Source organism: Pteronotus mesoamericanus, unplaced genomic scaffold (genome assembly GCF_021234165.1).
Source record: "Pteronotus mesoamericanus isolate MK-2021 breed Mesoamerican mustached bat unplaced genomic scaffold, CSHL_Meso_final contig_221, whole genome shotgun sequence".
In the NCBI taxonomy this organism is placed as follows: Eukaryota; Metazoa; Chordata; class Mammalia; order Chiroptera; family Mormoopidae; genus Pteronotus; species Pteronotus mesoamericanus.
Genome location: NW_026555092.1, coordinates 4,594,720 through 4,621,077, shown reverse-complemented (window position 1 = coordinate 4,621,077; position 26,358 = coordinate 4,594,720). Strand labels below are relative to the sequence as shown.

Below are 26,358 nucleotides of genomic sequence, written 5' to 3'. Positions count from 1 at the left end.
TATCACTACTAATATTTAGTTGTTCATACCTTTTTCAATAGCCAGGGAAAAAAAAACCCATTTTGTTATTCAAGAATTATAGTGTGTGTAACTTAAAGAGATCTTTCCTCCATCCATTAAATCTACAGAAAAACATTTTTTTTTCTTTTACAGTTTTAGTTAAAATGGTCAGGTTTGATCGATTCTGCGTGGATTTTGGTCTGTTTTACTCACTGTTGTACTCTTACTAGCTAGAAGAGGGTCTAGCATATAGTGTATATATTTGTTGAATGAACGAATTATTCCTATGATCTATGGCTCATTACATAAGAATATATTTAAGAACTTTTTACATTGCCTTCTTAATGCTTTTAAACTTGAAATAAAGAAACCCCTCAATGTTTACAACAGTCAGCTGCTTGTGAAAAGCAATCATTCCATTCGTGTAAACAGCAGCATGTGCAAGGTGTACAGTTATGCTAAGACAACTGCGATGTCAAAAACAGACCTCACATATTTGCTTAAGTCCCACAGCTAAAAGAGCTAAATTGTAAAACACCACGAGGGCTCATTTAAATCCACATGCTGAGGATTCTCCTTTGTAAACTAATTACTTATCCACTGAAATAATTTCTTTATCAAGGCAAGTACCATTTAGAATTAACATTCTGAGAATACCCAGAATATAACAGTTGTACATAAATTCTGCTCAGGGAAGCTATGATTGTCACTAAGTTGCCCCATGAACCTGTTGCCCTTCTCCCCCCTCAGTGTACTGAATTCAATTTCTACTTAAAGGGACACTACTTCTCTTTTGGAGGAAAAAGATGCGAATTATAAGAAAATCCCTTTGGAAAGGTACGAAGAAAACCATCCGCTCGTAACTGTCAAAATAAATAATGCCTGTTGACAAAATGATCATTAGCTCGTTTAGAGGCTGGAATGGGGCCACAGGGCATGATTTGGGTGTATCGGCTTCAGCCCTCGTTGCCAAGTTTGAGATCCCATAAAAGAAGTAGAAGGCGAAAGACGGGGCAACGTGGCCACCTGCCCGGTCTGCCGGAGGACCTCGGGGACACTGCTCCCAACTTTGTCAGCCCTTTCCCCGGTGCGTATGGTCCTCGAGCCTCCGGGATCACGTTGGCGATTCCCAGCTACAGTGGGTCTGTGGATCCAGCGGAGACCGGCCCGCCCCAGGGACTGCCCTCGGGGTGAGCAACGCCGGCTGAGGGGGCTTGGATGGGGAAGGGGCTCGCCGCCCCTCCCCCTCCGGCGGGGCCCCGGCGCTCCCAACGGCGGCGTGGCGGCTCCTTCGGCCCGCGCCCGCCGCGCCCTGCCAGCCAAGCCGGCGGCCCTCGGCCACGCCCCGCGCCCCCGGGGCGGACCCCCGGCGGGCGGGCTAGGGCCCCCAGTGCAGCGCTCCATGGGAGAGCCCCCGGCGCGGGCGTGCGGCCTAGTTGGGGTTACATAACGGGGCCGGGCCCCTCCGGAGCGGCCAGGGACCGCAGGGCCCAGGCCGGCTGAGACGGGGGACGCTGCCGCTCACCTGCCGTAGATGCCCTCGGTGATCCGGTTCCGCTTTAGGGGGCGGCGGAGCTTACTGCAGTCGGCGTTCCGCCGCTTCATCCTCCCGCTGGGGGGCCGGGTGCTGCTGCCGCCGCCGCCGCCGCCGTCTCTCACCTCAGCCGCCGCCGCCGCCGGCCCGCCCCGCGTCGGGCCTGGACTCTACCCCTGGGGCCGGTCACACAGACATGGAGCCAGCACCCGGGGGGAGGGGGTGGGACGGGAAGGGGGGGTTCAGAGCCTCCTCCGCCTTCGGAAACAAAGAAATGACAATTCCGGGGCCCGCCCGCCCCAGCACCAGCCACCTGCCCCGCCTCCTCGGCTCCGACGGACGGCCCTTGGGGCCAATCGAAGGCGCCGCTACGCTGCTGCTGGCCAATCCCAGGACCCACTGAGGCAAAACGGACTCCAGAACCCGCCTCTTGGAAGGACAGAAAAATGCGCCAATCATTATGGTGTCTGGGCCGGTGTCTGGGCCTATCAGAAAAGACTTAAATAGAGGCTTATAAATAGGCCCTATAAATATAACATCCTATATGATGCCTTGTTGCGAAGGTACACTTCATGATTATTGGAATGCGTTTCACTGTGTTATAATCCATACTGAAGCATACCGTGCTATTTTCATTGTAGTCTATCACTAGCACCAACGAGGCCTGGGTTTGCGGCATGTGCTGGTTCTGTGCTGACATGTGCTCCAGTCAGTCGCGTCATTATGTAAGGGGCTCGCTGCATCCTTCCCATCCAGGAGACTCCGGGGTCAGCGCTGGGGACATTTTCTGCGGATCCTTGACCGCCCCGCCAGACCGGTCGCGTCAGCTCGCGATGGGGGTATGAATGACAAAGCAAACCCCCCACACACAGACACACTCACACGCACACACCCTGCCGGCTTCCGAGGTGATGACAGCGCGGGGGCCAATCGGAGGAAGCGCGGAGAGGGGCCGCTGTGGTCCTGCCCCCTGGCGTTACGTCACGGGGGCGGAGCCGTGGGTGCGCGCAACGTCGTGCGGAGCTGTCTGTGTGGAGTGTGGGGCGGTGCGCCTCGGGTTCCACGTCCGCAGGGCGGGCTGGGCGGCGGGCTCCGCGGGCACAGAGCCTGCCGGACTGGGCGAGCGTCGGCGTAGGAGGCGTGTCTGCCCCGGGGCCGCGAGGACCGAGGGTTAGGAGGGAGGCTGTTCGGCTGGGGCCGGGCCTCGGCCAGGCTCCTCAGTAGTGGAGAAGCTAGGCCAGGGAATCTTCTCACCCAACACTCCCAAGGCACCGATTTTGTGCCAAGCATGGTGCTGGGTGTTTTGCATCTGTTCACTTACTCCTCATTACTTCCCTGCAATGGAGGCATGGCAAAATCATGGCTAGAAAAGATAGCAAAGTTGTTTGGGTTTGTTTTTTAAGAGAAAAAGAAGAGTGTATGTCATTAAAGAAAACGGAAGATGTATAAAAATGGCTGGAGGGAAAAAAACACCTCTATCTCCTCACCCTAATGCAACCACTATCCTGTTAGTATTCTATATTTTTTATTTTCTTTTCTGTTTTCTCCCATGGGTAATATGACTATTACTGTTGTTACTATTAAACAAAATAGTGATAATACTAGACATTCAATTTTGTATTCTGTTCTTTATTTAATATAAGCATTTTTAAGTGTTATTAAAAACTTCCTAAATATTTATTATGTTTACAGAATCTCCTATTAAATGGCTGTACCATCTTAACCACTTACAACAGTGAGACTGTTAGGTAATCTTCCAGCACATTTTTTTTAAAATTCTGGGAAGTAGATGGCATCTTGTTTTGCCTAGAATCAAAAGACTTCTCTCCCAGTCTTGTGAACACTCCTTTAATCAATACTCACCCCGAGGAGGAACTAGTACTTTATGCTAAATGCATTGTCGTCAACTGCTGCTCTCTGTTACTTTATCCTGCTCACAAATCTTCAAAGATCCCTCAGTGCCTAATAGATAAAACCCTTCTTCTTTATCACACCATCCAGAGCCGGTCACAGCAGGGACCTACTCTTCTTTTCCAGGCCTACCCAGGCAAGCAAGCCTCATTTACTCGCTGTCTTCAAACCCACTACAACCTTACCTTCCCACCTTCCTGACTTTGCTTTTACGCAGAGCATCTCCATTAGTACTGCTCTTAATTTGTGGTTTCTTGGGTGAGGCTTGTCCATCTGAAAAGCTTCTTGGGGACTGGATTCATACCCTGTAGAGAAGCAGTTTAGAAAAATGGCAAGAGTACCTACTTTCAGACTAGGATTGAAATTCCAGCTTGGCCACTTACCAACTTGGGCAAATTACGGAGTTTCTTTGAGCCTGTTTCCACTTAGGTATGTTTTAAGTCTTCCAGGATAATAAACTTCCAGGGCCAGACATTCAGTAGGTGACAGCAAGTAATTACTGTTAACAAGATACTTGTTTTTCATTCCTCACCTCTACTCCAGCATGTTGATAAGTGGCACTGGGTGACCAAGGATAAACTTTGAGCTCAAACTTTTACCAAGGCTGCCCATCATTGTAAAAGGATCTGAAGGGCAAGCTCTTCTTGGAGCAGCAGAAAAAAAGGTGAATTGGTTCATGGAGAAGGATACGGGCAGGACCTAAATCAATATGTCTGGAGCCTTCAAGGTGTTCGGAAGGATGGGTACATTGTGAGACCCTGGCTCCAGACTCCTGGGGGACCACATATCTGAACAGCCTTCATCTCCATGACTTCAAGTTTCCATATTATCTGGGCCAGAGACTGAGACAGCCAACTCCTTGAGGTTAAGGGCTAAATCTGTGTCTTTTTTCCCACTTCCCTCTGTGTCCCTATTGTCTAGGACAGTGCCATGGTACACTGTGGAATGGACAGGTGAGTAATCCAGAGAAAAAGTGAGAGAGGCGCTGGGGACATATGCCAGCTTTCTGGAGTTCACTGTCTGGCTTACCATCAAGTAGGTTCTTGACAAGAGCATCCCATGCTGTGGCAGAAGTATGGAGCAGCTGGGAGCTATCAGAGAGTGTGTCTAAGACTTACTTTTGGGTTTAGGGCTCTATGGGAGCAGAGAAAGGGTAGGGAGAATCTCAGAGTGATGGTCCAGGAAGAGACAATTTGGAGCTATGGGTTCCAGTCCCAATTTGGATGCTGGTTCACTGGTGTCCTTAGTTGAATCACCTGTCCACCCTGTCCAAGACCCCTCTGGATATACTTCAAACCCTATGTTTAGAAGCAGGTCACATCAGGTCTATTTTACAGATGAGATCAAACAGAGGTTCCAAGAAAACAAGGTCATGCACTTGGTATGGTAGATCAATTTAGTTCAAGGCACAAGCTGAGCAAGACCAAGCCTTGATGCTGTAGGTACCTGCTCTGGTGCCTGTAAGTGGCTGTTGATAGATGCTGTTGATCTGATGATTGACTGGAGTGGAATGATGGGAGTGGCCTTCTTGCTAAGAGCCCAAGGACAGGCAACAGTAAGGCTGTCCTTCCCCATTCCCTTCTCTCTAACTCCTCCTGCCCTAGCTGTACCCTCTCTTTCCCTGGTCCATTCTAGCACAAAGTTTTTTGGCTCTAGCCAAATGCCAGCCTTTTCTCTCTGAGCCCTGAAATGACCCTTGGGGACACTAAGGGCTCAGAACTGGGCTGAGATGAGGCTGGTTACTACAGAGCCCCCCAGCTTCCCACACCTCCACCAACACTCAGAAACAAGGGGAGGGAAGCAGTGGCCATTTTACAGATGAGTAAAACAGAGAAGGCAAATCATTTGCCCTTGTTCAAAAGACTAAGGGACAGGTAGGAATTCAGGTCTGTCCCTCTTCCTAGGACTTCCTGATGGGCAAGGGGCTGGGATTTGAACTTAAGCTTCAACTGAGCTCAGAATAGCTCAGGAGAGTCTAGAGAGACATTATCACGCCCTGATTTACAAATGAGGAAATTGCATTCCCACCTCTTTTAGCAATTTTGATCCCCTCAAGCCCACCACACGGATCTGGCAAACTGCCTTAAGCTTCATTCCTATTCCATCCACAGTGGTCTCAGAAAAGTTCAGACACTGCGATGACCACCTCGGATACTTGTACCTGTATCCCCCAGATAACCCTGTTCATGGATCATATTCTTTGTAGTATTGAGAACAGAAACCAGATAGAAATAACACAGATCTCTTACAAAACAGGCTGGTCCAGCAAATGATCACACATTCTTACCACAGAAATCAGTGTAGCATAGAGAATGCTACACATAAGCACTTACTGTGTGAAGTCACTGCTCTGAGTACTATATGCATTTTGATGTATTTCTCACAATAACCCAGTGAAGTAGAGATTGTTACTGGCGCTATATTACAGATGAGGAAACTGTGGCACAGAGCAGTGAAATCATTTGCCTAAGGTCACACAGTAAGTGATAGAGCTAGGATTCAAACTCAGGCAGTCTGGTGTCAGATCCTGTGCTCTTAGCATGATATAGCATTGTAGAAAGAATTTCCTGGCTTGGAAAGTGCTTATGAAATACTGTTCATGAAAAAATCAAGCTACCAAAGAATGTATGCTATATAATCCCATTTTTGTAGGGGAAAAAATTAATTCACATGAATAGGAAGTATTCTGAGAGGATATATACACAAAGAAGTAGAGCTGGTTTTTGGAGATGTTGAAATCATGGATGCTTTATGTGAGCTTTATGCATCTCTGCATTTTCAGTTTTCTACAGTAAACATACCAAGCTTGTGCAATAATAATTATTAATATTTTTAGAACACTTTCTACACATCTGACACTTCATGTAAACTACCTCATCTAATCCTCATAAGCACCCTGTAAGACTGACGCTGATTTTCTCCATTTTACAGATGAAGAAACAGAGAAATTGATCATCTTACCCACAGTCACACAGCAGAGCTAGGATTTGAACCCAGGTTGCCTGACTCCAAAGCTCGTGTTTGTTAAGTGAATGAATAATTGACCTAGCCACACCAGGTGTGCCCAGAGCAGGATCACACCCTTGGTGTGGTCAAGCTTTTGTGAGAGATAATGGAGGAACTATTTACCTCCTTGGCCATTGCACATGACTGAGTTTTACAACACTTTACTCAGGTGAGGAAGGCTTGGTGGGTATTCTCATAGAGTCCTGTTTTTACAGAAAACTCATGCTTACATGTGAAAGCTACAAGTCTCCCTGATTTGATTCATTTCACCTGGTCACCCAGACCAGGATGCTGCAGTCACAACACCACTTGCTCGCCTTCATTTCTATAACACAGGTGCCAAGCATGCTTACATATTTTTACATTTACGAGTATAATAATCCTGTGAGGAAAGCAGAGCAGCTCATCTTATCTGACTCATAACGAAATTGTGACTGTGGATGGTTTAGTAAATGGAAGGCAGAATCGTATAGTTAAAGGCACAAGCTGTGGCATCGATGGATGTGGGTTGGATCCCACTCTGCTATTTATTAACTGCATGGACTTTGGGTACTCACATCATCTCTCTGAGCAGCAGTTTCCTCATCTGTAAAACAGAAGTGATGATGCCTATATTCACAGCCTTGATGGGGAAGAATAAACAAAATAATGTATGCAAAAGCCTTGGTCCGGTGCTTGGCATTCCATAAATGGCAGCTCTTATTCATTCAACAACTATTTATTAAATGCCTACTGTGGACTGAGCACCACATGCTGAAGATAAAACAATCAAAAGTCGCTATTCTCCTGGTGGTATCTGTTGGGAGGACTAGTTCAGGCAGAGAGAGCAGCAGATGCACAGTGCTCTTTTCCCAGCGTTTCATTATGAAAAATTTCAAACATATACAAAAAAGTTGAAAGACCTGTTTAGTGAAAAGTCATTTGCCTCCCACCTAGATTCAACAAATAATATTTAACTCTATTCGTCTGATGACATAGCTGCTCTAAATCCCATGTGCTTTTTGTTCCAGGTGACCTGCCTTTAAGATCTGCCTACAACCTGGAAGTGTTGTCAGAAAACAGGGGCCTTTTGCACGAGTCAGAGGAGGAGAAAGAAAACTCCCCTTTGAACAAATCTGTTGAAAGAGGCCAACTGCATGGGGGGTGGGAATCTCCCTTTATTAATGAAAGCTCTCTGTTTAGCGAGGAACTTGGCCCCCTTGTCAAGCAGCCAGTCCCTCACTGAGGCAGGATCAGGATATACAGGGGCTTGGGGTTCTGTAGAACCAGTTGCCATTCACACTGAGTTTGTCAGCCGGAAAATACGACCATCTGGGGGTTCCAGGCACAGGGGCTGCTGGTGACTGGACATCTTGTGTTCATCTGTCTGATGTCTGGTGTCCCTTATCAGGTCCGTACAAGCAGCCGGTACAGGACCCAGGCCAACTGGGATCACATTCATTTATTCCCCCACACAGGGGATGCCCTCCTTAGGATACCCAGTTCATAAGAAATGCTGATGGCCAGAAAAGGCCAGAAATCAGAACCGGATGACCATAAAAAGGAATGGAGACCTCTGATCTCTGACATCTCGGAGTCGGGGCACCTGCTCCCTTATTTACTGTTGAGGTAGCCGAGGGCTTGGAATCCTACATCCCTAGACTTTTAGAATTGGAAGAAGACTTAGGAGTTATCTGGGATAGAGTTAAGTGGCTCAACACCCAGATGCACAAGTCAGACTGCCTGGGTTTAATCCCAGCGCTACTACTTACCAGCCCTGTAAACCTGGGCAAATCGCTGAATTGTTGTGCACCTCAAGTTCCTCATTGGTAATATAAGACTAATAGTTCCCATCTCCCAGTGTCATTAACTGAGTTCACACACGTTAAGTGCCTAGCAGTGGTAAATGCTTAAAAAATGTTAGCCCCTGAAAAAAATCCAAAACAAAAGTAACCAGTGTTAGTGGTTTGCTGCCAATTTTTCCCCTGGGCATGCATTAACATGTTGTTTTATTATTATTTTACGAAAGTGAGAAGATACTGTACATGCTGTTCTGTAACCTGCTTTTTCGCCAAATAGAATATCCTCTGTGCCACTCTGATAAAACTTAAAAAGCATTTTCCCCTGGATTTTTCCACATATGTTCAGAACCATCATATTGGTGGCAAGGTGTGTGTCCTGTAGTTGACTTAATCAGTCCCCTATTATTGGATATTTTAGGTTATTCTCAATTTTTTTCCACTTGTAAATAAAGCTGCACTGGGCAAAAAGTGGGTGAGGCCAACTGACTCTATGACTTTCTGAGGCTTAGTTTCTTCATCTGAATACAAAATGACAAGATTATACTGGGTGATTAAAATCTCCTACCATCTATATATGAATCACTTTCAGGACATCTTTGACAAGTAACCATCAGCTTCTGCTTGTATTCCTCTAGTGACAAGGTACTCACTACCTCATGAACCGTCTTTTTTCTTGGGCAGCTGTAACGGTCAGTGAAGATCACTCACGTCAGGACAAAATCTGCCTCCTGGCAGCTCCTAGCCCAGCTTTATTCTCTGGGGCCCCACAAATTCAGTCAATACTGGCCAGTGCTGGGGCCAGTGTAGAAGGTAAGGGAACTTCCCTCCCTCCTTCTTTCCCTCCCTCCCTCTCTCCCTCTCTCTTCCTTCCTTCCTTCCTCCCTCCCTTCCTTCCTTCCTTCCTTCCTCCCTTCCTTCCCCTCCTCCTCTCTCCCTTCTTGATGCTTATTATATGTCAGATCTTCTGCTATGACATGTGGGCCACAGGAGAAATTAGCTGCAGGGTCAGAGTTAGAAATCAGGTGGCCTAAATCCCATTTCGAGGGGCGTCCACCACTGTGAGACGGGAATGCCGAGGCTGGTGGCCTTGCTCAATGCACTGCTCATGCCCCAAGCAGAGTCCTGCGCTGCTCTGGGAGGAGGTGATCAGAGGTGGGGGCAACTTCAGCGTAGGACTGCATCAGGCCTCCCACCAGGTTTTTACTAGAACTGGATCCAAGACTTCTTTATTTCCTCCCACTTAACCTTAAAAGATTTAGAAACAAGTAGATTTAAGTACACATTCAAATGCATATAATTTCAGTATGTAACTCTGAGGAGTTAGTTCTCCATGGGACCTGTCCATACACTCACCAGAGCTTAGTGTTATACTTTGCTTTCGCCCATTCATTCATTCACATTTAATACACCCTTACTAAGAGCTCACTGAATGCTCTCTGACATGTGGTAAGGTTTTGAAGAGAATTTGTGCCAATCCAAATCCCACTCTGAGCCTCAGTTTCCCCATTTGTAAAATAGGAGTGTTGATCCATTCTCTGCTTTTATTGCAGGAATATGGTGAGGGTAAACTAAAGGAATGAATAAAGGAACATTCTTATGTGTGGGTGTCGAATGAATGAATGCCTTCTTTTAAACTGAGTACAATGCCTGCCCTACAGTAGGAATGCAGCAACCCCTTGTTGAATGTATAAGTAAATGATGATTGATTGAATGACTGAATTAATGTTGGAATAAATGAATTTCTTCCTCCTCGCTGTTATAGTCCCTCTGCACCTGTGTTAACTCCATAGACAGGCCAGCAGAGCCAGCCTTGCAGCCTAAGATAAGACATTTGGCGGGTGTTTCCCCATCACCCCCTCCAGTGGGTGTGGGGACAGAGGGGTAATGCCTGGTGCTGGTGGAACCACGCACAGGGACGCACACAGAATGGGCTCTAAGTACCCAAGGTCTCTGCGGAGCTGCCTGCCCGTGTGGACCTTAATGCTGGAGGTGGCTTTCATTCTCATCTTCTTCTTTTTCACCAGCTATGACATGACCGCAAAGAATCACAAGACCGTGAGGACTGAACAAGGTGGGTGCCCAGAGGAGAGGTGGTCACAGAGGTAAATAGGAGCAGGGGCAAAGGAGGTCTGTGGTCCTCCAGGAGCCTAAATGTTCCTTTCCACAAAGTGTCCAAGGAAAGGGGTTCTCTCATCTTCTTCCGTAGGTTGCACAAAGACACAGCCAACAGTGTAGGCTCCCTTTTAGGACCAGCAGAAGCATCACTACTGTGGAGCTTTCCTTGATCTGCCAGGGCAGGGTGGGGGAGCCTCCTTTTCTATGTTCCCACAATTCCCTTTGCCAAATAGTCTTCATAATTCTCTGCTTCCCCCAACTTCTTTCCCCTTAGCAGCAAGGAATTTCACATTATTGGGGTTTTAGTTTTTGTTATCTTGTTTGGGTCTCTCTGGCTCCCTTATGTACCAACCTCCTTTTAGAAGCTTTAGTCTATTGTCCCGCCCCTGCCCTCAGGCCTCTTCTTACTTGGAGGCTGTGGAGCCTGCATTCTGTCATCCAAAGCCAGAAGGTATAACTGAAGGGGAGTGTAGGATGGTTGTTATTTTATATGCAGCTAAAAATATTCAGACATGACAGCAACAGTAAACAAGACAGATGTCCACAGCGGTGTGGCTTTTACTTTTTACAAAAATTACCATGAGTTTTCAAGCATCTCAGAAGGCAATATGTTGTTCATGATAATGGACAGTCCTCCTTGAGTGACGTTCTTGAGATAAAGCTGATGCTTGGGTTTGGTTGAGTACTTGCTTGTTCCTTAATGACGTTAACTGACTAGTTAACTGGAAGCAAAGGGAAGGTGCCCTTGGGCCCTCAGCAATGGAAAGTAGAACTGAGGGAGGGAAACCCCTACATAACTCAATGGGCTGGCCCAGAGGGGCCCTTGTAGACAAGCAAGGCCTGGGCACAATTCTAATTCATTTCTGTTTACTTTCCATTTACTTTAATTCTTTTCAATCCAATACACTGTAATTTAATGCATTCATTCATTTACTCATTCATTCATTCAACCCTGTATTACAACCAGTGTGGGATCCAGACCCACGCCAATCAGAGCTGATGTTTAATGAGCTCTTATTGTATACCAGGCACTATTCTAAATGATTTCACTGAACCCTCACAATAACCCTATGAGATGGGCACTATTATGATCTCCATTTTTCTTAGGAAGAAATCAGGCTCATAGATATTAAGTACTGTGCCCAAGGGCACTCAGCTAGCAAAAGCATAGGAATTTAAATGTACACAGCTTGGCTTTGGTTTCATACACTTAACCATTATGCTTCATGGCCCTATTTTACAGTGAGGTAGAGTCACTTATCGCATAACCAGTAGGTGTCAGGACCAGTATTCCACCTCTGTCGATTGGCCCCCAGGTCTCTGTCCTTCTATGCTGTGCAGCTAACATAAGCATAGAGTGTCCTCAGACACCCACTATATATGGAAGCACAAGGAGGGCCTACAGCCCACACAAAGAGCTGACTACTCAGTCAGGTCTTGGAGGTTCAGTAGGAGTTAACCATGTGAAAACAGAAGGTCAAGAGCACAGCAGGAACCATTGTGTGTGCATTCTTTGGAGTGAACCAGGTGAGGGTTTGACAATGCAGTGTTGTTGGACCACCAAGAGGGGGCAGCCATGGTGGATCCACTGGGTTGAGTAAGGAATTCGACCTTCATTCTGCTGACCTAGGAGGATGCAATGAGTTTGGGTTTGGGTAATGGAGAAAGCCGTGCCAGGGCTGGCAGAGGGGATGGGGGACGGGCATGACTTCAGCGGGGACACCGGCGTGGAGGCTTCAGGGTTTTCAGATTGTCCACACTTTTTTCTAGTACATACCATATTTATACATTATGGTACATGAATATATTTTGTATATTATAATACATACATTCAAATTAGAAAATTTTGAAATTGATCAAAATGAAATATAAAGTAGTTTCTAATTACGGATCACAATGATGTCAGTCTCAAAGTAAGATCCCATATTACTGTTACTGATAGTGGACAGAAATTCATTTCTCAGAGTCTTCCTGATAATTTCAAATGATCTTGGTTGACTTCTTGCCAACTGATTAGACTGACTTTTTTTTAATCTTGAATGTGACTGACAAAGAATTTGTACAAGGAAAAGTATCACAAAAACCATTTAAGTCACTAGTCCATTTTGTGAAGGTTAGTTAGTTGAGTTAAAACTAGGTAATTTAATCTGCCAATCCACTTAATCTAGTCCATGTAAGCTATAATAAGTTATTTAAACAAGCCAATTCTAAAAAAGACATTTTGGAGGTAATTGGGGAATCGATACAGCATAAATATTATGTGATATACAGGAATTATTTTTAGTTTTGTTAGGTATGATAATAGCATAGTGGGGTTTTTTTAAGCCCCTATTTGTTAGAGAGGCATATTGAAGTGGAATGATGTCTGGGGTGTACTTTATGCCAGAAGAAAGAAAAGGAAGGAAGGAAGGAAGGAAGGAAGGAAGGAAGGAAGGAAGGAAGGAAGAAAGAAAGAAAGAAAGAAAGAAAGAAAGAAAGAAAGAAAGAGAGAGAGAGAGAGAGAGGGAGGGAGGGAGGGAGGGAGGGAGGGGGAGGGGAGGGGAGGGGAGAAGAGAGGAGAGGAGAGGAGAGAAGAAAACAAGAGGAGAAAGATAATAAAAATGAGATAGGCTCTATGTGAAAATCATCAAAGCTGGGAACGGGTTACGTGAAGTTCACCATGCTACTCTCTCTGTTTTTGTATATGCTTAAAAGTTTCCATAATAAAGAGTTCAATTTTTAAAAAAATCTGTCATCAGTTGCAACCTGGTGAATACAGAGAAACATGTATCAACCCCTTCCCAGTGTTCCGATATTCCCTTAGGACACCTTCCAAAGCTAGGACAGCTTCTAAGCTGCCTGACATCCTGAGCAAGTAAGAGAAAGCTTCTGGGTTAATCTAAATATTAAACATTTGCAGTGTTGCAAACTTCATCATTAGAGGAAGGACAGCGTAGATCCATGGTTCTCAAAGTGTGGCCCTCAGACCAGTTGCCTCAACATCACCTGGGAGCTGGTTAGAACAGGTTTCCAGGCCCTGGTCCATAACTACTGATCAGGAACTCCAAGGGTGGTGCCCAGCACTCTGTGTGTTACCAACCCCTCTAAGCGATTCTGATACACATGAAATTTTGAGAACTACTAGGGTTAGACTGATTCACCTCTTGCCTCTGCCTCCTCCTAGCTGTGAGAGGTTGAGCAAATTACTCAACATCGCTCGACCCCCATGTCAACTTCTGTGACATGATGACAGTTCTTACTTCATTAAGATGTTGAAAGGACTGAAATAATTAACACATATAAATACTGATAAGAGTATTAGCTTTTATTATTAATAAACTTTAACTTTTTATTTTTTAAGTAAAACTAGAAGTACTACTATCTTCCTCCAGCAGTCCCTATCGATTGTCTGGAGCATCTTCTGAGGTGCGTGTTCCCTACTCTGATGACCACTGGTCTGAACAACCTGTGATGAGGCCAAATGGGCAGGGGGAGCAAAGGAGAATCAAAGAGTCAGATTCAAGAGATACTTAAGAGATAAAATCAGTCGTGCTTGGTGAAAGTGAGGGAGTTGTCAAAGATGGCTTCAGATGTGTGGTTTGGCAGATGGAGCTGCCAATTCCTGAAATGAGAGACACGGGGAGGGGCAGATTGTGGGATAAGTGAACGATGATATGTTCACTTTATGCTTGGGGTTGGGGTGCCTCTGAGATACTAAAGAAAAGCAGAGTATATCAGTTATCTATTGCTGCATAACAAACCACCCCCAGACTTAGTGGCTTAAAATAGCAACCACTTAATTTGCTCAGGATCATGAGTCTGTGGTTCAGCACTTTGGGCTGGGTTCAGCAATGCAGTTCTTCTGTTGGTTTCACCTGAGGTCACTCATACATCTCCATCCTGGATATTTGACCCAGGGCAGACAGTCCCAGATTGTCTCATTCACATGTCTGGCAACTAGCCCGTGTGGTACTAGCTATTAGACTTCTTCATATGGCAGCAGGAGAGTTACCACAGTAACAGAGAGCAAGCCCCAATGTGCAGGTGCTTTTCAAGTCTCTGTTTGTATTATGTTTACTAAAATGTTTACTAATGTCCCATTGACCAAAGCAAATCACAAGGCCCAACCCAGGCGGGAGGGGTCTACATTGGAAGGCATGAGTCACTGAGCGCATTACTGTAACAATCTGTCACACAGAGCCTACTGTAAGGCTGCCATTGGTGGACAAGCCTGAGCCCTGCACTGTGACTACCACCCAATCCCCCCCGTACTCCTCAGAAGCCAGAAGGAGGTCCACCGAAAGACAAGAGGAGCTTTGTCAGTGACGAGAATACCACCAAATTCTGGTGCCTTCCACATCTTAGCTTGGGCGCCTCTCTGATTGGGAAATCTCTTTTTCTCTTCCCAGGCTGCTGCATGGGTGAGGGTGGGAGTAGAGGGTATGGGGAGGGGAGGGGCAGCGTGAAGCTCCATGGACAGTCCCCGTCTGGGCCTGCAGAGGCCTTCCTGGTCAGCAGTGGGAAGCACAGTGTGGAGGTCAAGCCCAGAGCCTGAGGACAGAAGGGGGTTCTGGCTTCAGAGTTGATGGTCCTGAGGTATCTACAGGCCAGAAGGAGGGGCAAGGCTATGTGGGAACACAGAGCTGGAATTGCTGGGGCATCCAGGCCAGAGGCAGGGCGGGGAAGGGAGAGGCAGGCTCAGCCTTGCCCGAAGTCACACAGCTAACAAGTGGCAGGCATGGGATAATAGTTACAGGCATTTACCATGCACCCAATGCTAGGTTCAGTGGTCTGCATGAGCCCGCGAGCTCAATGCTCACAGCAATCCTCTGAGTAGGTTCCAGTTTTACAGATTACGAGCTGGGACACAGAAGTAGAACCAAGCTGTGAACTCTAACAAGCTGTGAATCTCACTCAGAAACCCACACTCTTCACCATTACTCTACATACACTGTATGGAGAGGCAGGATTGTGCAGTGGTTATAACCAAATGGTCAGGATTCAGATCTCCCACCACCATTTGCTACCTGTGTGACCTGGGTTAGTTACAGCACCTCTCTGCCTCCCTTTCCCCATCTGTAAAATGGGAATAATAAATAGTACCTACAGCACAAGGTCTTTGCAGGTTAAGCCTGTTTTGGAAACAACAGAGCCTGATATGTGGAGGGCACCATATATGTGCCTACTGTCACAATGATGGTAATTATTGCCTCGTCCCACGCTGCTGGGCTCCCACGTTAGATTTTCTTTTTCTAAGCCATGCCTTAGGCTGTAAAATTCCCCTCCCAGGCCCAGTCACTGGAGCCCCAGGAGCACATCCTTTCCCTATCACTCTTGAACACCTTAGAGTCATGAGCTTATCAGACTTGGGGCTGATGTGGGTGGAACGCAGCCTCTGAGAGATGGAGGCTGACACCAGCAGGGACCCAGCCTCCATCTGAAGTGTGGGTCCTGGCAGTGAGACATGGGAGGAGCAGGTGTGGGCCTAGCACCCTGGGAGGCTGGGAGAGGGAAGGGGAGGGAGCAGGGAGTGAGAGAAGAAGGGGCCTGAAATCAAATGTTATGTACTGACCAGGGTGCAGTGAATGGGCTCTGTCAACAGTGCCCGGAAACGGCCACCCTAACTTCTGGCTGAATCACAGCTCCTCCTTCAGGGACTGTGGGGGGTCTTTGGGAAGAAGACCCTGAGCTCCTGTACCTGGCAGGGGTGGTAGCTGTGCCTGATGAAGCCCCCACCCAAGGTCCTCTGACTTTCTCATCTTTAGGGCCCCACCTCTGCCCTAATGCTGGAGACCCTCCTCTCCTTACCCATTGATACCCTCCTCTGAATGTTCCGGAATGGTGAGGTCCTTAGAGAGTGTCAAGTCCAACTCCCATGTATTACAGATAGGAAAACTGAGGCCTAAAGAGGGCAAGGGACTTGCCTAAGTTCTCTTAGTGAGGCGAGGCAAACAGGAGCAAGAGATGGCCTAGCCTGGTACAGGGGCACTATACCAGGAATTCAGAGCTTGGCTCTGCTCCTGGCATGCTGCGTGGCCTTGAGGAAGTCACAGGCTCTCTCTGGTCCCCTTCTATAAAATGGGAGGAAAATGGAAGTGTCTCTCCATTCATGAAATCTTCAGCAACCCTATGCCTATAGTATTGCTTGCAAAACGGCAAGAGTGTTTAACAGCAGCATTTAATAAAAGATTGAATTTGAATATCTAAAGTGAGTGTGCAGTGTCCAGTTGGCTGCAGGCCTCGCCACTTCCAAGTAGGCATTGCACCCTTCACATGCACGGTTTTCTGATTGGCTCCTGAAGGAGTGAGCAACCCCAAGAGGAGGCCTTGTACAAAATGTGCCCTGCCCGCTGCCGGCCCAGCCCCATTCCTGAGAGGATACAAGCAGGAAACTGAGACATTGCCTGCACCCCTCCCCTCCCCTCCCTCTTGTCAGACAAGAAGGTACAGGAAGTTGAATCCTCCTGGATGCCCACTTCTCACCCATTCCCCAAGTCCGCAGATCCCACGGAAGTCCTCAGGGGCCTCCTACATCCTGGTGTTGTCAGACTGACCTAGGAACATCAACCAGCTCCCAAACCCTATGTACAAGACCCTAGGTGTGTGTATTTTTCAATAAGAATGTATTGAAATATAGGTTGAAGGGGATTTTTGAGACTTTGGAGACCCGTGGAGACCAGGCGAGTTCTTATTGCTGTGATGGTGATGGTGATGGTGAAGAACTGGCCTCCGTTCGCTGAGCGTTCTCCACGTGCCAGGCACTGAGCCAAGCACTTAAACAAAACATTGCTTCCTTCACATCTCCCAGCACCCTCTGGGGGCAGGGGGAGATAATTGCCCTTATTTAGCTGATGAGGAAAGTCAGCAACCTACAAGGCCACACGCCTGTGAAGTCAAAACACATAAACTACCATTTTTATAGTCAAAAAATGGTGAAAAGTTGGCAATTTAATATGGTGTAACCTAATAGGGGATAATAGAGCTAGAATCAATCAGAGCTGTCTAAACGCAAAGCTGGTGCTTTTTTTTCATTTTTTTTTTTTAAGATCGTTTACTGTCTACAACTGGTCGTAGAAAATTTAAACACTGAACATTTTTTTTCAAGTAAAATTCTCCCAAACCAGATATAATATCCATAAGGGGAAAAAGTTTCTCCAAGATCTCTCTCCAGACATTTATACACATGTAAAAATAGTTGGTGTTTGTTGATAAAATAGTCTTTACTATTCAGAGTGATTCTGTGCATTGTACCATTGGATTCTGTTAACTGACAAAGGTGGTATGACTATTTTTCCCATTTAACAGATGAGAAAACTAACAGGGTACATAGTGTTTTAATTGAATGTACAGGCTTCAGAGCAGACCCTCTAGGTTTCAATCCTGGCTCTAGCATCTGGGGCAAGTTTCTTGCCTCCTCTCTGCCTCAGTTTTTGTGTCTGTAAAATTGTAATAATAACAGTATCCACCTTGTGGGTCATTGTGAGAACTAAATGATATAGTTTACATAAAATGATTAAAACAGTGCAGGAACAGCATAAACACTTAATCAGCGGAGGCTGTTATTAAAGCTCAGAGATGTTAGAGAACTAAACTAAGACATCACAGTTGCACAGTGCCAGAGCCCTAATTTGAATCCAAGCTTGCCTAGTTCTGGAGGCCACGCTGCTAACCACTTTTCAGGCCTGGATTTAAATCAAAGGGTCCACACTTTTTCTTTTGCTGGACCTCTCTCTGACGTTATTTCAGTCTCCTGCACTCGCCTGACATCGCGGCCCCTGCACTGGGTTTGAGTTTGGGAAGGTGCGGGTCACCCAGATGGCCCTGGTGTTTGCTGCTGGCCCACCAGGTCTGTCTCAGCAAGTGGCAAAGGGAGATGGTTGTTTTCTGCAAAGATAATTTGGTTCTTGCCTACAGAACCTCTGGGACTGCTTCTCCTCCCTCTTTTCTGTATGACCTGAGCCAAGTCACTGGCTTCTATGCCTTATTTTCTCATGCTCACAATCAGGAAGTAGAACCTGATCCCCAACAACAGCAGTAGTTACTTGTACCTAGTGTCAGCTACATGCCAACCACTGGTCCTGATGGTCTACAGTTGCTCACATCATTATGTTTAATAATAACAATAATTGCTACATTTCCTGAGCACTCACGTTGGGTCAGACAGGTCCTGCCTTTATGCTTAACCAGCTTCACGCATCTAATCCCTCCTTTAACCCTACATGGTATGCATGCACTCTTCCCATTGTTCAGCTGAGAAAACTGAGGCTCAAAGAGGTGAAGTAACTTTACCAAGCACTTTCAAATGATCTTTAACATCCCATCTAGCCGCCATTCTGTAAAACTCTAATTTCACTCAACCTTCTACCTCAGCAATTTTCAACCGGTGTGCCACAAGGACTTTTAAACCAAGCAATACCTATTTAGTTAGAGGCACTGATCTCTTTTCCCTTAGATTGTCAAATTAAAAAAACAAAACAAAACAAAAAACAACAACAGCCAACACAACAATAGCCATCTGGTGTGAATGAATCAAAATTATACCTATGTTTTGGTTAGATCAGCAAAAAATGTATTTTTTGGTGTGCTGCAGACTTTTAGTAATTAATTTGTGTGCCATGAGATGAAAAAGGTTGAAAATCACTGCTCCACTTTGTCTGCTTCTCTTCCTCCTCCTCGACGTCACCTTCCTTAGCCCTCCTCCACGATGTCACCGTCATGGCAGCCCTTGGCCTGGGCTTCCTCACCTCATCTTTGTGGAGATACAGCTGGAGCAGCGTGGCCTTCAACTTCTTCATGCTGGCCCTGGGGGTGCAGTGGGCAGTCCTGTTGGATGGCTTTCTGGAGCAGCCCTTTTCGGGGAAAGTGGTCATCAAACAGTCCAGGTAACTGGCAGCTGGATAGCCTTTGGGTCCTTAAGCATATGGGGCCCGAGAGGATGGGTTCTAAAAAAAGCCAGGGCGGCCCCTTCTCTTTCAAGAACTGAAACCATGCAACATTTACATACTTACACTAACAAATTACTCATTGTTTATCTAAAATTCAAATTTAACTGAGCATCATATATTTTATCTGAGAACTCCAGATCTACAGCTCTACCTAAGTCCTTTCTTTATTACTGAATATGAGTTTGTGAAGTTACCCAATCAATATGGGTTCAAAGAAAAATTAATGGAGATAAGACAGAAAGAAATAGAAATGTTACACTTAGCTAGACAGTCTCTTGAAAAGAAAGAAGTGCTTTTAGTTCTCAAATGCTGATCGGCAAGAAATAGTTGTGCCTTTACTTTCATTAAATTTATTTTGATCCATTTAGATGCATTTATATGAAGTTCCAAGATAAATTAACCCATGTTACCAGAAGTCAGAATAGTGGTTACCTGGAGAAGGTGGAAGTTATTGATTAGGAAGGGGCACAAAAGAACCTTATGGGATGCAGTAAATGTTCTCTGTTATCTTGGGTAATGGTTATATAAGGATACGCGCACGCGCGCGCGCACACACACACACATTTAAAAGAAAAAGTATTAGCTAGCATTTGACAGGAGGAATGAGGAAAAATTTTCCTTTAAATTATTTTGTACTTGTTTTAAGTAACTCTGAATCTCTGTCCTGCCCAAATGATTGTAAATGCCATTTTAGGTATCTTGTGGAAACTGTCACCTCTGAAGGTCACTCCATCCACCCCTCTAAGATTGCTAAACCTCTGGGCACCACTGTTGAACATCTGTCCATGAGCCAGCCACTGAGTCGGGCACTGTGCCAGGCACTTGACAAACATTACTTTGTGTAATGCTTTTAGTAGGGGTCTAACTTGGTGTACAAGCAAGGACACAGGCTCAGAGAGCATAAGCTGTTTGCTTAGGGTCACACAGTAAGTGGTGACATGGCTTTAGCTTTAACTATCTTCTGGTACAATCCAAGTAGTCATGACATGAAACAGTCTAGTTAGCTCTCCACTGGCCCTACAAAAAAAACCTCTCCACCTTCTTCTTCTAAACAGCTTTAGAGCAAATCCCTATGGGGATTTGATAATCTCGGTAACCACATGGGAAGTGACAAAAGGCGCTCTGGGGGAACTCTGACAGTGGTGGCCCTGGTCTGGTGTTTCTGCTGCCTGGGTAGAAGGTCACATAAGCCGTCAGCCTCCTGTTCCTGAGTCTACAGGCATCTGTGGGCTGCTCCCTTCTTCTGTGGCCCTGCCTGCAGGGACCTGTTTACTCTTGACTCAATCCAGAAAGACAAGAAGAGGTCATCTGCAGCCCGAGCAACCTTCCCTGCCCCACCTCTGACCAGCTGGGTCCTCCCATTGGTGACCATTGCTGAGACTGGCATCACAGATCTGAAGGATGGGTTCCTTCCTGACCTTTCCAGCTGGACTGGGCTGGTGGGTGGTGCTTAGGCCTGCCACCCAGCTGGGGACTCTCCCTCTCCCTCAGCCTCACCCACTCTGTGCAGTCTGACTTGACACTGAGTTGGTTCTGCCTTGAGTCACCCATGACCAGTTCCTTCAGGGCAGGGGCCTGTCTTATTCAATTTTGTCCTTTGTTTTCCTCACATAGTAAGGAATTCTAAATAATTCCTGGTTCCTGTGAGGCTCCTTCCCTTGCCATTTGCCCCCTGACTTCTCTCTGAAATTCGGAGATTTAAACAGGACTCCACATTGGCAGCAAACACTGGAGAGGCTTTGTTCAGACTTCAGAACACAGACTTTGAATCCAGGCCAACTAGGTTTGAACCTCATGTTTGTCATTAACCAGCTGTGTGGTCATTGCCAAAAATAGTCTCCTCTTCTAGTTTCAGTGTCCTCTTCTGTAAAATGGAGGTACTGAATGGTACCCTAGCACCATTTACAGAGTTACTTGGAGGATTTAAATGTAAATGAGAAAGTCCTAGCCACAGCAATCGGACAAGAAAAAGAAATAAAAGGCATCCAAGTTGGAAAGGAAGAAGTAAAGCTGTCATTATTTGCAGATGACATGATACTGTATATAGAAAAACTTAAAGATTCCACCAAGAAACTATTAGAACTAATAAACAAATTCAGTAAAGTAGCAAGATATTAAATTAATATTCAGAAACTGGTAGCATTTTTTGTACAACAATAATAAACTATCAGAAAGAGAAATTAAGAAAACAACATTTACAACTCCATCAAAAAATAAAATGCCTAGGAATAAATTTAACCCAGGAGGTAAAAGACCTGTACTTGGAAAATTATAAGACACTAAAGAAACTGAAGACAATACAAATAAGTGAAAGCATATACTATGTTCATGGATAGGAAGACTCAACATCATTAAAATGTCCATACTACCCAAAACAATCTATAGATTCAATGCAGTCCCTATCAAAACACCAATGACATTTTTCTCAGAACTAAAAAAAAAAAAAAAAAATCCTAAAATTTATATGGAACCACAAAAGACCCCAAATAGCCACAGCAATCTTGAGAAAGAAGAACAAAGTTGGAGGAATCACACTACCTGATATCAAATTATACTTCAAGGTTATAGTAATGAAAATAGTATGGTACTGGCATAAAAACAAACACATAGATCAATGAACAGAATAGAGAGCCCAGAAATAAACCCATGCCTATATATTCAATTAATAGATGACAAAAGAGGCAAGAATATACAATGAAGTAAAGACAGTCTATTCAATAAATGATGTTGGAAAAATTTGACAAATATGTGCAAAAAAAGAAACTAGACAACATTCTTCCACCATGTACAAAGAAAAACTCAAAATGGATTGAAAACTTTTTTATAAAACACAAAATATTTATTTATTTATTTAATTTCTTTTTTTCATTTCTTTAAATTTATTTTTTTAATTCATAAATCATGTTTATTCTATTACAGTTGTCTCAATTTCCCCCACTCCACCCATCCTACCCCCACCGCCATCCCACCCCTACCCCCCTGGATTGAAAACTTAAACGTAAGACCTGAAACCATAAAACTCCTAGAAGAAAACATAGACAGTATGTCCTCTGACATTGTTCTTAGAGATTTTTTTTTGATATATCTCCTCAGGCAAGGAAAACAAAAGTAAAAATAAACAAATGGAACTACATCAAACTAAACAGTTTTGCACAGAAAAGGAAACCATCAATAAAACAAAAAGACAACATAATGAATGGGAGACTACATTCATCAATAATATATTCAATAAAAGGTTAATATCCACAATTTATAAAGAACTCATGCAACTCAACACCAAAATAATCCAATTAAAAAATAAGCAGAGGACCTGAATAGACATTTCTCCAAAGCGGACATACAGACGGCCAATGGGCACATGAAAAGATGCTCAACATCGCTAATCATCAGAGAAATGAAAATTAAAACCACAGTAAGATATCACCTCACACCTGTCAGAATGGCTGTTGTCAAGAAATCAACAAACAAGTGTTGGTGAACATGTGGAGAAAATGCATTGATTGTGGGATTGGAAATTGGTACAGCCACTATGGAAAATAGTAGGGTGTTTCCTCAAAAAATTAAAAATAGAACTGCCTGTGACCCAGCAATTCCATTTCTGGATATATATCTGAAGAAATCCAAAACACTAATTTGAAAATACATACATGCACCCTTATATTCACTGCAACATTATTTATCATAGCTAGGACTGGAGGGAGGCCAAGCACCCATCAATAGACAAGTGAATAAAGATTTGGTCCATATATACAATGAAATATTACTTGGCCATAAAAATGAAATCCTACCATTTGCGAAGACATAGATGGACCTACAGGGTATTAGCCTAAGTGAAATATGTCCAACAGAGAAAGATAAATACAGTATGATTTCAGTTATATGTGGAATCTAAAGAACAGAATAGCCTTGGCTGGTATGGCTCAGTGGATTAAGTGGCAGCCTACAAGCTGAAAGGTCCCTGGTCCGATTCCTGGTCAGGGTACATACCTGGGTTGTGGGTCAAGTCCCCAGTTGGGGGCGTGCGGGAAGCAACCAGTCAATATTTCTCTCACATATTGATGTTTCTCTCCCTTTGTTTCTCTCTCTCTCTCCCCCCACTCTCTAAAAATCAATAAATAAAATCTTTAAAAAAATTTAAAAAGAGTAAAATAAATGAGCAAACAAAGCAGAAACAGACTTATAGATTCAGAGAAAAAAATCCCGATGGTTCCAGATGGGAGGGGGGTTGAGACACTGGATGGAAAAGGTAAAGAAGTTAAGAAGTACAAATTGGTAGTTACAAAATAGTCACAGGGATGTGAAATACAGCACAGGGAATATAGTCAATAATATTGTAATAGCTACGTATGGTACCAGGTAGATGAAGGAATCATGAGGAGATCACCTCATAAATTATATAAATGTCTAATCACTATGCGGTACACCTGAAACTAATATAAACTAATATTGAATGTCAACTGTAATTGAAAAAAATTTAAACGAGGCAATGTGGTTGCAAGCCTGTTATAGATGATGCTCAATAAAGTATCAGGGTGGTGGTGGTGGTTGTAGTAGCATCATCCTTGTCAACTCCCAGGTGGAGGGATGGGTCTCAGAGCAAGAATGGGTCTCAGGGAGAGTGGGTTGATTTAACCACCATCGATTGCTGCAGTCAGAGCCACCTCCCCCAGGAAACCCTCCTTGACCTAGTCCAATCTATACTGCTCCGTCTCTTCAGTGTCTCCCTTTAGCTTCCTTATAGCACGATAGTGATATCAGGCTTCATGGTGTCAGCCCTGTCTTTCCAGCCGAATCATAAGTTCCTCAAGAACAAAAATTGTTTTTTGCTTCTGAATCCCCACACTGAGCTTGCTCGTTTGTCAAGAGGAGGAAGGAATCAGTAATAGTTCTAATAATGCAGGCTTCTACTCCTTAGTTAGTTCTTTGTGCTGTCACGGTGCTAGACACACATGCACGAATATTTGTTCTAATCCCCACAGTACTACCATGACATAATTTTATTATCAGTCTTAGTCTACAGATGGAGAAACAGGCTCAATGAGATTAAAGAACTGCTCAAGCGGAAAAGCTGAGACTGGAAGCCAGGCTTGTCCTACTTCTAAACCCGTTGGGAGAGCAGATAAAGGTGGCTGGCGGGGTACGCAGGTGAAGAGCGCCCTCTATTGAGCATTTCTAAGTGATGACGGCGGAAGAAAAGCCGTTAGACAACAGTCCCAGTTGTCAGATCCCAGAAAGGAGCCCCGAGGGAACATCTGGCCTCTGTAACTCACAGTAACATACCTCTGAGCATCCTCAGAACGGATGTGATATTAATCTCTCCGAGTGTAGATGCCAACGTGATGGAGGAAGGGGACGAAGGAAACCGCAGTCTGGCCCCATCAATCCTGCATGGAGGCAGAAGCCTTGCCTTCTTGTTCTCCTACTGTGTCTCGAGTTTCTTGAGCAGTACCAGGCAGAGGGTGGTAGATCCTCAACAAGTGTTTATTAAATGAGTGGATGAATGAATGAATGAGAGGCAACCTTCCTTGTTAGCCATCACTGTCTTGCTCTCTCTCCCCAGGATTCAGCAGGCCACCATGAGTGCTATGTCTGTGCTGATCTCAGCGGGTGCCATCCTGGGGAAGGCCAACCTACTGCAGCTCCTGGTGATGGTGCTGATAGAGGTGACAGCCTTTGGCGCCATGAGGATGATGGGCAAGCAATTCCTCTTTGTGAGTCATGGTCCTATGAGGAGTGGTGAAGTGGTGGAAAGAACAGCCTCCATTTGGTGAGGCTTCTGGGGTTTAAAAAATAAAGCCAGGCCCAAAGCAGGTTACAAAAGTGTGGCCTATGCTAAGTGTTTAAACATAACAAATGCATGCGTTTAACTCTTAAAATATGATACTGTAGGAATCACAAGGTAACTATGGGATGTATAAAAAGATAATTAATTCCCATGGCACCACCAGCTCTGGTCCAGCGAGCTACATGGCCAGCATCTTCTTTCAAACCAGTCAATGTGTGTCACTAGCTATACATGTGATCTCATTGGGGAAAATGGTCAAACATCTAAGGCTGAGGCCAGACCAAATGGTTTTCCCAGCTCTTCTGCTGTTGTGACCCTGTGGTCAGATATAATCAAGTAAAATGAAGGCTGATCACAGGCGAGAAAGCTGATGCCCAGAGAGGGGAAGGGATTGCCCAAGATCATACAGTGAGGTAGTGGCATTTGCCTCATTACTGAGGACATTAACTTGGATCACTTGTTAGAAAAGTTATTGTAATAATTTGGGGTTGAGGTGATGGTGACTTAAACCAAGGTGAGGTCAGTGAGCTGTGGTGGTGAAAACTCTGCCAATATTTTTTGAAGGCACAGTTGACAGGATTTAGGAGTAGCCCACTAAGCGAGTTATTAAAGATGACTAAATTTGATATTCATAAAGCAAAATTAGCATATGCTTAGAATTTACTAAAGTCTTCAGTTCTATTATGAGACGTCTGGCTGTTTCATGTTGCAAAGTTTCTATCACTCATAATTCCATGAAATTCTGCCAAAAAAGAGGAAGCAGGGAGGGTGTGTGATCATGTGGCTTTTGGCCCCACCTAAGCAAACCTCAGCCAAAAGCATCTGAAAGCTATTGATAAGCCCTGGCCAGAGTACCTCAGGTGGTTGGAGCATATACTGAAAGGCTGCAGATTCGATTCCTGGGCAGTGCACATTCCCCATTCAGGGCATGTACGGGAGTCAGCCAGTTAGCCAGCTGATGTTTCTCTCTCACATCCATGTTTCTCTCTCTCTCTCTCTCAAAGCAATGGAAAAATGTCCTCGGGTAAGGATAAAAAGAAAAAGAAAGAAAGAAAGAAAGAAAGAAAGAAAGAAAGAAAGGAAGGAAGGAAGGAAGGAAGGAAGGAAGGAAGGAAGGAAGAAAGGAAGGAAGGAAGGAAGAAAGAAAGGAAAATTAAAAGCTACAGATAAAACTAACTTGCAACCCCCTTGGAGTAACAATACTCAGTTACATGCGGGTTCCTCTGAAAGAGGAAATGCTGGCCTGGATAAGCTCCAAACACCACCAGTCTCATGACTTCAAGTCATACCTCCTATATGAAG

General features: G+C 44.9%; 2 protein-coding genes across 2 annotated transcripts in view; one reads left to right on the top strand and one right to left on the bottom strand.

Annotated features, from left to right (window-relative positions):
• Window positions 1-1,799, bottom strand: part of MACO1 (macoilin 1) — a 55,087-nt gene extending 53,288 nt beyond the window's left edge. Inside the window, exon 1 of the mRNA XM_054571752.1 lies at window positions 1,526-1,799. Within this exon, the coding sequence (XP_054427727.1) occupies window positions 1,526-1,605 (80 nt within the window). The 5' untranslated portion in view covers window positions 1,606-1,799. The remainder of the gene's footprint in view (window positions 1-1,525) is intronic.
• An 8,317-nt stretch (window positions 1,800-10,116) lies between these two features.
• Window positions 10,117-26,358, top strand: part of RHCE (Rh blood group CcEe antigens) — a 31,759-nt gene continuing 15,517 nt past the window's right edge. The window contains exons 1-3 of the mRNA XM_054571750.1: window positions 10,117-10,303; window positions 19,019-19,208; window positions 24,832-24,982. Of these exons, the coding sequence (XP_054427725.1) occupies window positions 10,117-10,303; window positions 19,019-19,208; window positions 24,832-24,982 (528 nt within the window). The remainder of the gene's footprint in view (window positions 10,304-19,018; window positions 19,209-24,831; window positions 24,983-26,358) is intronic.